Consider the following 16,550-nt stretch of genomic DNA (forward strand, 5'->3'; position numbering starts at 1 on the left):
GGAATGTTTTGAAGAAGGAAAGAAGCGAGGGAAGCGCCATCCCTTTCCTCTCTGGGGGAGGGAGGCACTCGCTGTAATATGTTGCTGGTGAAAGTGTGTATGTGTGTGTATGTCTGGATGGATGTGTATGCATAGGCTGTAGGTAGGTGTGTGTTTGTATATATATTTATAATCATACATATATGAGTATATATACATATATATGCAAGACACTCACACACACACACACACACATATTTATATATACATATATATATATATATACTATATATACACATACACACGCACTTATATATGCATATATATACATATATACAGATATATACATATTTATGTGTGTGAGTGAAAGTTGTAATGTGTGTGTCTGTGCGTGCGTGTGCGTTCGTGTGTGTGTTGTATAAATATATATGCAGCTATACACATAAATATATACACACATATATGTATATATGTATGTATGTATACATATATATATACATATATTCATATATGTATATGTATAGATATACATATACATATGTATATATACAAATACATATATATACACATATATAACTGAACTGAATGTGTGTGTATATACATATATATATATATGTATACATATATACACACATATCAAATATATCACACACACACATCTTTGTGTAAACGCTCACCTGCGATGCAAAATGGAGAGGTTGAGATGCGTCGCCTGAGGAAACGGCTCCAGTTGTTCTCCCAGCACCCCGGGCACAAGAACAACCACGTCTAAGACACAAATAGCGGATAAAACTGGACGCGTAAATCCTTTCGCATCATTTCATATGTTGTAATTGATACGTATGTGGAGAAAGTATAGGTCAAGGGGCAGAGGCATGTGGATGTGAATAACTCTCTCTCTCTCTCTCTCTCCCTCTCACTCTCTTTCTCTCTCTCTCTCTCTCTCTCTCTCTCTCTCTCTCTCTCACTTTCTCTGTGTGTGTGTGTATATATATGTATATATATATATGTACACACACACACACACACACACACACACACACACACACACACACACACACAGACACACACACACACACATATATATATATATATATATATATATATATATATATATACATATATAACATGAATTTCATTTTTACACACAATATCGAACTGGGAGTCTGTAAACACCACTTTTTGTACAGATTCATGATCGCCATATTCGATGACACGAAGATTCCTCACAAACTCGCCCTTTTAATATTACCCCCCCCCCCCTCACCCCCCATTGTCTCGGATGCACCTGTTAACTAACATTTCCAATTCTTGCAGCGTTCGACCCACCTCTTTGTCTTAGTATTTCTTTACGCAAGACCTGTTGAAAATCACTTTCAAATGTCAAAAGGCGTAGAGTTATCACTTTCTCACTCTGCTGTTCAAGGTTCTTGTAATTTTCACCGCTTACTTGGCAAGGGCACCGGTTGGCTACACGGCAAAATGAGGTTGGTAAAACTACGGATTTCTCCTTTGTTCAGTATCTATTATTGTTTATCAAGTTATTGGTATTATTTTTATAATCATTTATATCATTATTATTATTATTATTAACATTATTGTTATTATCGTTATTATTACTATTATTATTATTATTATTATTATTATTATTATTATTATTATTATTATTTTTATTATTATGATTATTATTATCATTATTATCATTATTATTATTATTATAATTATAATTATTATTATTGTTGTTATTGTTGTTATTATTATTATTGTCATTATCATTGTTACTGTTATTACTTTTAAACTTTTACTTTAAAAAATCTAATCTAGGTATAATGGACTCACTAAAAATTAATCTTACTTTTATACCAAACAACACAAACTCAACGAACAAAAGTACACACAGAGTAACGTGTGTACAAAAAAATAATGAGACAGCCACCATATGAAGACAATAAATCTCTTTCTCTCTCTTTTTCTGCCTCTCCCTCCCTTTATCTCTCTCTTTCTCTCTCTGTCTCTCTCTATCTCTCTCTCTCTCTCTCTCTCTCTCTCTTTCTCTCTCTCTCTCTCTCTCTCTCTCTCTCTCTCTCTCTCTCTCTCTCTCTCTCCCTCTCCCTTTTTTGTCTCTCTCTCTCTCTCATTTTCCCCCAAACTCCCTTTCACTAATCACACACTATCCGTATCTCAATGGTAGAATATAGGTCTTAATTATGGTGAACAACTTATTTCTGTGCTATTCCTCGGATCCTCTCTTATTCATGTACAATGCATACTCGTGCAACTATTTTTTTTCCCATTGAATATAATATACTCGATATCCCGGCCTGATCTATTAATCTGTATACATTTATGCATTTTTTGGTGGGCGGACGTCGATCAGAGCTCTTTTGCAATATATTCGCTATTGCTATTCCATGAAGATAGGTAGTTTCCCAGATTATGCAATTTCCATTCGCCTTTTAACCTCTGAAATGGCTTAACCTCGCGCTGCCTTATGCGGGGTTGCAGCCATGATGAATAAATGAATAAATGCAAGTAAGAGTTTGGAGAAAAAATCTTTTGTGTCGTAGTTCTTCCTGTCCAGGAAACCAGTGTTTATGGCATCATATCCAAACACCTACCCACACACGCCCGCTCGAACACACGAACAAACACACACACACACACACACACACACACACACACACACGAACAAACACACACACTATTTATCTTTTTCTGTTTATGTCTGTAAAAAAAACTACGTTTATTTCTCTCTTACTCTATGTAAAGATTTATGTGTTTATCTCCTCTCGTCTCTCTCTCTCTCTCACTCTATCTCTACCATAAGGCACATCTGGTCACAGCACATACGCGACAGTGTATTGTTATAAACAAACCACTCCGTATTCAGTCTCATTCACGTGATAATAAGCTTACAGGCTCCCTTCCATTTATGTCAACTGCCTCTTAATTTGAACCACACACAACATTCTGCATTCAGCCATATTTACAGCGCCCAGGGTTATTTACACTAACGGCCTCTTAGTTTACATCATTCAAAATTTTGCTATATTTTCAATGTACAAAGTTATTTTCAGCAACTGCCTTATCTATAGTTACATTTATAACCCTCAGTATATTTTCGACAACAGTACTCAACCACATTCTACAACCATGAACGTTATCTTCACCAACATTTACAGCGAGATTTACAACTCCCAACATTACCTTCACCAGCAATATCAAACCACATTTAAAACCTAAGATGTTATTTTCACAACAAGGTGTATATACAATTTTTTTTCTTTTCTTTTTATTTTATTCTTTTTCTTTCTTTTTCCCTCTCCAGACATAACACGTGGTGACTGTAATTGAGTATTGTAACCTTCACCTTGCAGGACCTTGAGTCAAGGATTATGGTTGCTTTAGGAATGTGTTTGACGGATGTTATACTCTCTCTTACTTGTAATTTCCCAACTTAGGTGAGCATAGCTGACATTGTGAGACGAATGTGTCAATGTTATTCTGGAGAAATTGTCTGGAGTGAAATTTCGAATATCGATATTTTGAAGAAGAAGAAGAAGAAGAAGAAGGAGAAGAAGATGAAGAAAAAAGCTGTTTAAAAAATGAATGGTGGATAGTCATGCAACAACTTAGAAACTTTGTAATTACAAAACCGTCAACAACTGCAGTAATAAGGTAGAAGGAGGAGGAGGAGGAGGAGAAGGAGAAGAAGAAGAAGAAGAAGAGGAAGAAGAAAGGAAGAAGAAAAGATGAAGAAAAAGGAGAAGGAGGAGGAGGAGAAGGAGAAAAAGAAGAAGAAGAGGAAGAAGAAAAGAAGAAGAAAAAATGAAGAAAAAGGAGAAGGAGGAGGAGGAGAAGTAGTAATAGTAGTAGAAGAAGAAGGAGTAAGATAATTAAAAAGACAATGAAAAAGAAAAGAAAAGAACGGAAAAAACGAAAGAAGAAAGAGAAGAAGAAGGACAAAATAAAACAAAAAAAGAAAGAAGAAATAGAAAGAGAAAAAAAAAACGAAAAAAAGAAAAAGAAAGAAGAAGAAAAGAAAACGAAAATGAGAGAAAACACACACGCACACGCACGTACAGACTTACAATTTAGCAGAAATATTCACCAGTCACTTCACAATCCTCGAATGCAATTAAGCCTTACCCAAGAGGGCGACCACGAGGATGCTTACAGCTGGTCCCGACATCACCGGCCACTGGAAAGCTGAAGACAGAGAGGCCAACTTTCAAAGATGTTTCCTGTGGTTACTAAATGCTATTGAGGAATTTCTTCTAAGAATATTTTGAGTTTGGTTTTACTTATTTGTCTGTTTGTTTGTTCTTAAGTGTGTTTTGGTGCTTGTTTTAGTGTTTCTCTTTTGGTGTTTGTGGAGATGTATTCATTTATTTGTTTACTATTTGTTGATTTCATGAATTCAGATTTTCATCGTCCATTTATTCGTTCATAAGTGCATTCGTGTCCAATGCACACATATACTTACATATATATTAGAATGAGTTACGCCCTGTACCATCATCTCACCGTTTATCAGTCCGTCTCTTTCGTTCTTTCTGTCTTTGTCTGTCTGTCTGTTTCTCTCTCTCTCTCTCTCTCTCTCTCTCTCTCTCTCTCTCTCTCTCTCGCATTTACCCAGTTCTGTCTCTCACGCACTTACCGTTTGTCGGCCTGTCTCTTTTCGTCTATCTGTCGGTCTCTTTCTCGCTCTCTCATACATACAACTTACCCCTAAGACCCTCCAGACGCAGATTGTAATGAAATAATGGATTCGTGCCCCACCAGCTCTCGGCGACCGATCACTCCTCCGGCCGAAGACACAATACCAGCAGACGCATCACCGACATCATTTATATACTTTGAAAAATGAAAACAGCGCTTCAAGAATAAGGGTTCTTGGATGTATATCAATCTACATATTTGATAAGCATCGAGGCACGCGCGACACATACATCCAATGCATATGCAATGAAGTGCAAGAGGAAGGCAGGGAGACGAGCGATTGAGAGGGCGAGGCGAGCCGAGGAACCGCCGATTTCGCTCAGATCAAATTTATTTTGTTTTGCATATTTTATGTGTGGGTTTTGTTGATTGTCGACCCTCGTAATGTATTATTGTATTATAAAAAAACACGTACTTGAGAAGAAGTGGGAGGGGAGATTGTGTGTATTATATTTCATGAAAGAGTACCGTTTATACCATGTTCATATCGACATAAATCACAAATATATATTCGTATTCGCTGAATCCTTTCATTTACATCTTGGTTAAAGTATGCAAAAGGACCGCACCGACTAGATGAAAATTTAAGATCACAGCGTTGTAGGCAATGAAAAACTACATTGACTGATATCAAAATTAATTTACAGAAGCCCACTGATTCCAGTTAAACGACGAAAATGTATCGCGGTGAATGCCGCGCTGCGGCCAAGTCCACTGGGCGTTGACGCGGTTAAGTCCATACGTGACATTGTTTACTAAGTTCTCGGCGGGCGGAGCCCCCGACAGGGAAATACGGCGATCGGTTGGGTTGGGTTGTGTCGGGTTGGGTTAGGTAGGTAGGTAGGTAGGTAGGTAGGTAGGTAGGTAGGTAGGTAGGTAGGTAGGTAGGTAGGTAGGTAGGTAGGTAGGTAGGTAGGTAGGTAGGTAGGTAGGTAGGTAGGTTGGTAGGTTAGGTTAGGTTAGGGCGATCGGAAGGGGGCAAGTAGGGCGATCGGAAGGGGGTCCAGGGTCAATTGGGGAAACACAGCGATCAAGAGGTGGGGGGGGGGGGGGAGGAGGAGGTCAGTGGTCTTGTAAATCGTGAGTTTAGAATATGCTTGTTTATTCGTTCGAGCCCGTAACGCCGATTCGAATCTACTGCTTTCTCTATCATTTAAATTACGATTCTTGGCTCGGGTTTTTCATTTTTCTACTTTCTTTATCATTTAAATTACGATTCTTGGCTCGGGGTTTTCATTTTTCTACTTTCTTTATCATTTAAATTACGATTCTTGGCTCGGATTGTTGGCAGGAGTTCAGGCCTTTGTCTCTGACGCGTGCGGTCCTTTTATTAACATTTACCTACATCTTTCACCAGTATTATATAATTTTATCAAATTCTCTATAGTTTTCACCATTTATTATCTTCGTTTCACCTTAATTACACATCAATTTCATCTTAATTGATCCTCCTTTAAATTCCGCTTGCAATAGGAAACAAGCGACGCGAGGCAAGCGCAGCCGGGGAAGTTCCCGCGCTTTTTCCTCGGACAACTGACGGAGCCGCATGGATTTCGCAACGAAGCTTTTCCACAACTTATATTAATGAGTTGATGACTGAAAACATGTCAGAAAAATGAGGGAGTGTTTATTTTACCTATTTCATTAATTAATTATGATGGTAAGAATTTATTTTTCAAGTTTCTGAAGAAAAGAATCACCATTATTTCCAATTGATAAGGATGCTTTAAGGGAAAAAAAACAACTATAATTGTGTATTCTTATAGTATGAAGGTATACATTAAAGACGGGGAGATGGGAGAATGCAGCAAGTTATTCCATTATAATCTAACTTAATTGTTAAACTCTAGCTAATATGGTTAACTGTTACTGCCTTATGTCATATTGTTTTTATTAACAAGTTGCATATGTTCTTCAAGCATGGTTTAACAGAATGATTATTTGTATTTAATCATTTTTTATTATAATTTTCTCTGTATTATTTTACGATTTCTTGTCGCTTTCCTTATTGCTATTTTTTGCACAATTCAATAATGGTGTGTGTGTGTGTTTGTGTATGTATGTGTGTGTCTGTGTGTGTGTGTGTGTGTGAATGTGTGTGCGTGTGTTTGTCTTTGTGGACGTTTATATTTTTTTGTTTGAAGAATAAACAGTTTTTTTTTTTTTGTTTTTTTTATGACCTCGACTGTTATGCACTTTTTAAATAGTTCTTTTGCTTATGAATTTCAAATCATTACAAAGTTATACTGATAGCTCATTTTAATAATGACTGTTGACTATGTTCTTGACGAAAAAAATGAAATTAATACATGGAGAACGAAAAAAACAAAAACAAAAAAAAAACAGAGAGATTAACAGATAAACAAACGCGTAAGTAAATGAAAAAAGAATGAAATGAACTGACATAAAAAAAACGACACATCGACCATGATCTGCATTGCGAGTAAAGACCTGAATTAACCAACCGCCTCGGATATATTTTCAATCCCATGTAGGTCTTTGTAAATGTTGTTACATGCAGATGCCTCCACATGTGCTCAGCCGGCAAGGAGTCTATCAGTAGCCCTAGTGACCGATCCTGATTTCCCCATTCCTTGAATTGGCAGGAAAATGTGTTTTTCTTTTTTAATACAGTTGACATCGGTCCTGTTATTATTGTTATTGATGTTATGATTATTGAATTGTTATTAAAATCTCGATAACATTTAAGGCATTGGAATAATGCAAAAGACCCTTTCCAAAAGTCGAAGAAAAGGGTAAACAGGTGAGGTACTAATAATAACCGACTCCTTGGTGACTAAGCACTTGTTGAGCCATCCATGTGTAATTACAATAAATAAACTTTCATCACATTGGGTATGGCATGTATTCTTGCCAAACTTGGCGATTGGGTTAATTACCATGCCTGAAACTTAATTATGACCTTAATTATAACTCTGAACATACCAGTAATTCCTCTTATTGCCGTTGCCTCAACACTCACCAGAATCTTTTCACTGAATAGAACTGGTTTATAAGTTCGAGTAAGACCAGATATTAATTCATGAAGCTGCTATCACTTCTAGCATATACAATGAAGAAAGTTAAAATACAGTACATTAAAGACACAGACAAACACATATACATCATTGGATATCAATTTATACCGTATATTTGTGTAATTGATTTAACTGATTTAAACGTATAAAGGATATATAAGGACGTATTTCTGATCCGTTTACAATTCACTATAATGATTCTAAGGATAATACGTTTTTTTTTTTTTTATATATATATATATCTAGACGCATTTATCTACTTTGTCGAATTTATTTATTCATCGAGTGAATAATTTCCTTGTTTATAATGTACCGATATATTTCCTTCCTGATATAAAAAGGTCATTATAAAGAGGTTAGAATGAGTATGCACGTTTAGGTTTCGTATTATCTCTTAGTCAGAATTAATTTAGGTTCTATTGTTGCAAGTTTATTCTATTTGATTTGGCTTATAAGAAATATCATTGTTATTTTGCAATGGAATGGAATGGAATAATCTGTTATCACGGGAAATGACGTCAGCAACTTTACAATTATATAGTCTTTAGATAAGTTTGTTAATATATATATATATATAAATTGAATTATCCGAGTATTCAGGCTTGATTCTCAATAAAAAAAGATTACATTATTGATTCTGGCGAACAATCGATATCAAGATTTCCCGCATTCTTCCTTGCGAGCGATTTCCATAACAACTTCTTGCGTCATGTCGTTCTTCGATGGAAGATTTAGCATACCATTATGATCAGAAGCAGATCGAAGCAAAGGATTTTTTTTTTATTTCTTAAAGTTGATCACTAGAAAAGGGATGAGACTTGAAGATCTCGGGAAAAGTTTGACGTGAAAGGGTCTCCTGTGACTCAGAGTGGCGTTAGGTTATCAGGCGTTTTGCTGAATGGGTTAGGCAAGACACGAACAAGCGCCCAAACACACACGCATACACACACACACATTTGTATAAAAATAAAAAATGCACACCCACACACACACACACACACATATATATATATATATATACATATATATATATATACACATACATACATATATATGTATATATATGCACATATATACATACATATATATGTACATATATATATATATATATATATATATATACATATATATATATATAAACACACACAAACACACACAGACACACACACACACATACACACACACACACACACACACTCTCACACATACACACATACACACACATACACATACACACACACAGATACACACACACACACACACACACACACACACACATATATATATATATGTACATGTATATACACATATATATATATATATATATATATATCATATATATATGTATATATATATATGCACACACACACACACACACACACATACACACACATACGCACACACACACACACACACACACACACACACACACACACATACACACACACAAACACACACACACACACATACACACACACAAACACACACACACACATACATATACATATATATGTATAAATAATATAGACGTATATATATAAATAAACATACATATATATATGTATGTATATATATATGTATATATATATTATGTATACATAATGTAGATGTATAGATATAAATATATATGTAGACATAAATATATATATATATATATATATATATATATATATATGTATGTATATATATGTGTATATATATAATATAGATGTATAGATATGAATAGATAGATATATACATATACATAAAACAATATACATAAATATATACACACATCTGTCTATCTATCTATCTATCTATCTTTCTATCTATCTATCTTTCTATCTATCCATATACACAAACATAACCAACCAAATCCTTTTTCCCCTTTACAACTCAGTCACCACGAGTCCCACTCTGCACTCTCTTTGCAATGACGACGATACGCGCCATTGACGTAAATGCATTATTTGTGCCTCTCGTCCTCTCGAGTCCTTGAAAGTAATAAGATGGTTTCGAAAATAGAGCTGTGACTGGCTCCATTGACGATATCCATGCAAGGTTCTCAAGGCCAGGCCGGGCGCCCCTAATATCTTCTGTATAGGATTGATCCGCGAGCCTTGTGTTTTGGTTTTGTGTTGTGTTCAGGAGATATTGTTATTATTGTTATTATTGTGGTGATGGTGATGGTGATGATGATGATGATGAGGAGGATGAGTATGATGAGGATGATGAGGATGATGATGATGATGATGATGATGATGATGATGATGATGATGTTGGTGATGATGATTGTTGTTGTTATTGTTATTATTATTATTATTATTATTATCATTATTATTAATGTTATTATTATTATCATTATTATTATTATTGTTATTATAATTTTTTTGTCATTGTGATTATCATGATTATTATTATTGTTATCATTATTTTTTTGTCATTGTGATTATCATGATTATTATTATGATTATCATAATAATAATCTACTACTACTACTAATAGTAATAATAACATTTTTTATTAGTCATTATTATCATTATCATTATTCTTATTATTATCATCATCACCATCATTATTATCATTACATTATCATTATTATTATTGTTATTGTTATTGTCACTATCATTATCATTACTATTACTAGAACTACTACTCTTATTGTGATTGGCTGTCGTTGCCATCACAATCTTCATCATCATCATCACCTTTTATCATTACCTTACTACTGTTTTTATTATAAGTGTTATCATAATCATCATCATAAGAAGGATGATATATAATAACATAAGCTTTCTCCTTTGGCATATACTGTACGTGTTCATTCTTCAGTCCACTCATGCTTATGTTATGTATTGAGCGGTGAAATTCATTTCTTATCTACGAAATGATTTTTTTTACTTTTTTTTTTTTTTCATAGTCGTATGGGAATATGAAACACATCGAAATACTATACATTTAATTTTTAGATTTGATTAGCATTTACCGCAAGCTGATGGTGTGTTTGCCGCGTGAATCTCAGTGAGTGAACCAAGTTTGCTGTGACAAATATACAAAAGATATGAACAGAGAATGAATACAGAATGAACAGAGAAAATGGATGAAAAGGGAACAGAGAAGAAACAGAGAATAAACAGAAAAGAAACAGAGAGTGAACAGAGAATGAACAGAGAAATGAACAGAAAAGAAACAGAATGAACAAAGAATGAGCAGAGAAGAAACAGAGAATGAACAGAAAAAATGAATAGAAAATAAACAGAAAATGAACAGGGAGTTAACAGAGAATGAACAGATAATTAACAGAGAAAATGAACAGAGAATGAACAGAGAATAAACAAACAGAGAATATACAAACAGAGAATAAATAAACAGAAAATAAACAGAGAAAATGAACAGAGAATGAACAGAGAATAAACAAACAGAGAATATACAAAGATAGAATAAATAAACAGAAAATAAACAGAGAAAATGAACCAGAGAAAATGAACAGAGAATGAACAGAGTGAGAAATATAAATGTAAACCGATTTAGTGTGATCTTTAGACATAATAATAATTACGGATGATAACGAAGATTGATCGAAAAGTTATACATTCTCATTTTTTTTTTTTTTTTTGTATCGTCTTAAGAAGTCTGGATGTAAAGAGAGATTGAAAGAGAAGGGGAGAAAAGAAGGGGGGGGGGGGGGGGGTAGGGAGAAAGGAAGGAGGAGGAGAGGGGGAAAGGGGGAATATAGAGCAAAGGAGGGAGAAATAATTAGAAGGAGGATAAAAAGAAGAGGAGAATGGAGAAAAGGGTGAAAGAAAGGGTGAAATAAAGAACGGGAGGAAAGGGGAGGGGGAGGAAGGAGGTAACAGAGAAGTAAATAAAGGAAAGGAGAAAGGAGGGAGAGAGGGAAGACAAGAGGAAACGAGGGAAGATAACAAGGAGAAAGAAACAGACAGTAAAGTAGGAAAGGAACAAACGATGAGAGAGAAGCAGAAGAATTTCAACTCAACGTAAAAAAGAAAAAAGAAAAAAAAATGGCGCCAGAAACCCAGTAATATTAATATAATAACTGATAAAAAATATATATAAATATATGGCAGCTCAGACTGTCCTTCAAAATGCAAAAATGTTCTCCCTCGTCACGAAATATTCTGTAATCTGCTTAGTCATTTCTCGGAAGTAGAACTATTTTGTGAAAAGGCATTTTTTTTTATACTCATGTTTAATCTTCACTGTTATTACTTTTATTGAAACAATTTCTGTCATTGTGATTAATGAAAACGGCAATGATTTATGTAGTTTGTGAAACTGACTTTAATAATCAACATGAAATTAATACAGCTTTGTCTCCCTATTCAATCCCTCTTTCTCCCTTTCTTCCCTTTTTCCTTCCTCCCTTCCTCTTCCCTCTCTTTCTCCTCCTTCCCTCCCTTCCCTTGCCCTCCTCCTTCTCTCCCTTCCTCCCTTCCCCTTCCCTCCATCTCTCCCTTCCCTTTTCATGCTCCTTTCCTCCCTTCCTCTCTTCCCTTTCCCTCCTCCTTACCTCCCTTCCTCTCTTCCCTTTCCCTCTTCCTTCCCTTCCCTTTCCCTTCTCCTTCCCTCTATCCTTCCACCTTCCCTCCCTTCCCTTGCCCTTCTCCTTCTCTCCCTTCCTCCCTTCCCTTTCCCTCCTTCTCTCCCTCCCTACCTCTCTCCCCTTTCCTTCCTCCCTTCCTTCCTTCCCTTTTCCATCTCCTTTCCTTCCTTCCTCCCTCCCTTCCATCCTCCTTTCCTTTAAAAAAATCTTCACTGAATTATGGTGTTTTATCCCGTAGACTTTTGAAACGTCGGGCTTCTATGACGTCACGAGCCTTTCTCTCATAATATCTAAAGTCGTGTTTTCTCTCTCTCTCTCTCTCTCTCTCTCTCTCTCTCTCTCTCTCTCTCTCTTCTCTCTCTCTCTCTCTCTCTCTCTCTCTCTCTTTCTCTCTCTCTCTTTGTCTATCTACGTGTTTGGTTTAGTGGTTTATCTAAACGAAATAAAGTGTTATGATTTATTTTTCACTTATTTTTTCTTTCGTGTTTGCAGTCTACGTTTCGTTTTTTTTCCTTGCCCACTTTGCAGATGTTTCATATTTTTTATATGTTATATATTTTCAGGTTTATGTTGAATAGAAAAATATGCGATGTATTTAATACTTGGAATTCAACCAATTTATGGGTAACACATTATCTTTCTCCGACATTTATCAAGTATCTGTAAAGTCGATATTTTTCATATGAACTTATAATATAGTGGTCTTATTGATGTTGATTTTCCTTCAGACAAGCTTCTCCTGTTGTATGATGACTCAGCAGTTTCTTAAATCACCATTCAGGATTTACGAATTCTGTGATGTCGTTAAAATTCTACCGCTACAGTTAATTCATTTTCAATTTGGTTGTAAATACTACACTTGCGATAACAACGCCAACAACAACAATAACAACAACCGAAACAACAATAACAATACAACAAATACAACAGCAACAATGAAAATACCAACAAATACAACAGCGACTCCAGCAAAAGAAACAACAAAATCAACAACAACAACAAATGAATCTGACTTGAGCAAACATCCGACAAACTTAGACCCCCCTCCCGCTCCCCCCCCCCCCCCCATTAACCCCCCATTGACCCCCCTCACCTCCCCGCGTCATTCAGCGTGAGAGTGACTCATGCTGCAACGTCATGCACGAAATCCTTCAGGTGAAATGCTGTCAAGTGATTATGAGTAAGCAGAGCGGGGTAATTGATAAGAGGAAAAAAGAGCATTGGAATGGGTGAGTGTAGATAAGGCAATGGTGGTGGTTATGGTGGTGATGATGATGATGATGGTGATGGCGGTGATGACGATGACGATGGAGAAGAAAATGGTGATGAAGCAACTTTCGATGATGATATTCAGGAAATGATGAAGATACTGAAGGAAATGAAGATGCTGAGGATGGCGAAGAATATTTGAAAAATGACTGAAAAAAGGATGAAAATGGTGTCGAAATGATGATGATAGCAACGATATTTTTTTTTTTATTGATAAAACTGAAGATAACAAAGAAAAGGAAAAAAGAAAAGAAAAAAGGAGAAGCTGAAGGAAAAGAAGAAAATAAAGAAAGAATATAAATTTCTTGATCATAGTATTAATTCATCCTACGAGGGATACGTGTGTATGATTACTATAAAATTATAAATAGTCTCTCAAGTGGCTGAATTATTAGATTTAATATAACCATTAATACAATACAAAAAGTGTATTCTATCTGCATAATTTAATTCTATATAAATCTATAACAGATAAATCAATTAACTAAAAATGTATTGATATGACATGGGGATACAAGAGATGGAGAGCATCGGGGGAAATGGAGGTAGGGTAGGAGGGAGAAAGGGTAAATGGAGGTAGGAGGCAAGGGAATCGAGAATAAAGAAGAGAAAGAAAAGGGAAGAGCGATAGGGAGAAAAAGAGTCTCTGAGGGATATAGAGGGAGAAGAAAAGTGAGGGAAATGGAGGTGAAGTGCTGAGGTATTGAAAATGGACGGGGGGAAATGGAGGCAAGGGGGCCAAGGAAGAGAAAAAAGGGGTTAGAACGATATTAGAGATACTAAAGAACACGAAAAGATAAAAAGAAAAAAAAAATGAAAGCAAAGGGAAAGGAAAGAGTGACAGGGACAATGAGAAAAGGAGGGGAAGAGGAGAGAGGAGGGCGTAGAGGCGAGGAGAAGGGTCAGGAGTGATGGTGTAAGCAAATAACACAGATTCCAGCTGCCGGTGTCCTTGGTAAGCTCTCCTGACATCGCCTTTTACGCACAGCTCAAGGGACGCAAAAATACTCACTTTACCGTTCCAGCAAAGATTGCTTTCTGTAATTTATTGTCTTCATCTGCTTTTTATCGTTCGTCATGTATTATCGTTGGGGCTGTCAGTATCATTATGATTATATGTAATTGGTAATTATAATAATGATAATGATAATTATTTTTTTCTGTTGGTGGAAATAATAAAAATGATAATGATTAGAATGATGATGATGATGATAATATCGGTAGATAGATAGATAAATAAATAGATAAATAGAAATATAGATAGATAAACAGATACATTGATTGATAAACAGACAATAATCGCAAAAAAATAAAAAAAAAATAAAACGACAATCATACATGCAACATTTTTCTTTTCCTATTGCCGCTATTTATACACATTCCTTCATTCTGTTTCTTGCCTTATTCCCGACCGGATGCTCGTGGGAACCAGTCTAGAGCGGAAACTTGTTCGGGACATGTCTGGCCTTGAGAATCAGCTGACGGCATTTCGAACAATAAGGCGAGTAAAAAGGTGGTTGCGTGTTACCATGGCGACTGCTGAAGGGGCGTCACTGGGTTTCAGTCAGTTTTCAGATACTTTGTTTACTTCTCTCCCTATGAGAGGTTGAATGTTGGCGGTTGGATCGATGCAGATGTTAATGCACCCACCCACCTACACGCACACACAAACACACACACACACACACACACACACACACACACACACTCTCTCTCTCTCTCTCTCTCTCTCTCTCTCTCTCTCTCTCTCTCTCTCTCTCTCTCTCTCTCTCTCTCTCTCTCTCCCTCTCTCTCTATCTCTCTGTCTCTCTATCTCTCTCTCTCTCTCTCTCTCTCTCTCTCTCTCTCTCTCTCTCTCTCTCTCTCTCTCTCTCTCTCTCTCTCTCTCGCGCGCGCGCGCGCACGCACGCACACACACATACTTGTGTTTGTATGTGCGTGTACATGTAGGTATGTATAATAAGTGCACAGTAATATTCGTGGTATCAAGCCTGAGATGATGACAACTGATGATAATCGAGAAAATTCCAGTTTTCTTGATCAGTGAACTGTCACATGGCGTCGACAGAGGAGACTTGATAAACAACCCGTTTGAGATTAGTTTTTGTAGCGGGAGTCTGACTGGCGAAGCGAGGGAGGGATGAATATTAATGACAATAGTAATAGCAACAACGATAATAGTATTAAAATGATAATTGTATTACTACTATTACTACTGCTGTTGCTACTACTATTACTGTTACCACTATTACTACTAGAAGAGAGAGACAGAGTGAAAAGAGAGAGAGAGAGAGAAGGGAGAGAATCAAAAATAGACACAGAGAGAAGCGTGATAGTAAAAAAAAAAAGAGAGAGAGAGAAGGGAGAGAGTGAAAAGAGAGAGACAGAGGGAAGAGAGAGAGTGAAAAGATAGAGAGATAGATAGATAGATAGATAGATAGAGAGAGAGATAGAGAGAGAGAGAGAGGGAGATAGAGAGAGAGAGAGAGAGAGAGAAGAGAGAGAGTGAAAAGAGAGAGAGAGACAGAGAGATGTGAAAAAAGACTCCCAATTCTTCTGTTAACACTGTCTAATATGAAGAAGGCAATTATTCTGTCTCTCCTTAAATTTACTGGCCGTTTCTTGTCTCCGTTTTTTTCTTACACACCTCCATCAGAATAAGATTTATGGTGAAGATAATTGTACAGGTGGTGGAGGTTAGTGTTTTTTTGAGTTTTTTTCTGCTTCTTCTTCTTCTTTTTCTTGTTCTTGTTCTTCTGTTTCTTCTTCTTCTTTTTCTTCTTCTTGTTCTTCTCCTCCTTCTTGTTCTTCTTCTTCCTCTGCTTTTCATCGCCTTCTTCTCCTGTTTCTCTACGCCCTCTTTTTCATCTTCTTCTTCTTCTGCTCCTGTTACTCACTTTCTTCTTCGTCTTCTGTTTTACTTATTTCTTCTCCTTCCATTGCCCTTTCTTTCTTTTTTTTTCGTTTGTTTTCGTCTTCTTCTCCCTTTCCTTTTCACT

General features: G+C 36.1%; 1 protein-coding gene across 1 annotated transcript in view; it reads right to left on the minus strand.

Moving 5' to 3' along the window:
• LOC125034886 (glutamate receptor 3-like) overlaps positions 1–15,010 on the minus strand; it is a 30,383-nt gene extending 15,373 nt beyond the window's left edge. The window contains exons 1-7 of the mRNA XM_047626934.1: positions 14,952–15,010; positions 10,705–10,757; positions 9,623–9,814; positions 4,129–4,188; positions 1,309–1,449; positions 657–747; positions 1–51 (exon numbers count right to left, since the gene is read on the minus strand). The exon at positions 1–51 is cut by the window's left edge and continues 44 nt beyond it. Of these exons, the coding sequence (XP_047482890.1) occupies positions 1–51; positions 657–747; positions 1,309–1,449; positions 4,129–4,188; positions 9,623–9,814; positions 10,705–10,757; positions 14,952–15,010 (647 nt within the window). The remainder of the gene's footprint in view (positions 52–656; positions 748–1,308; positions 1,450–4,128; positions 4,189–9,622; positions 9,815–10,704; positions 10,758–14,951) is intronic.
• Between the last annotated feature and the right edge of the window lie 1,540 nt (positions 15,011–16,550).

The sequence above is a fragment of the Penaeus chinensis genome, chromosome 19 (assembly GCF_019202785.1).
Source record: "Penaeus chinensis breed Huanghai No. 1 chromosome 19, ASM1920278v2, whole genome shotgun sequence".
NCBI lineage: Eukaryota > Metazoa > Arthropoda > Malacostraca > Decapoda > Penaeidae > Penaeus > Penaeus chinensis.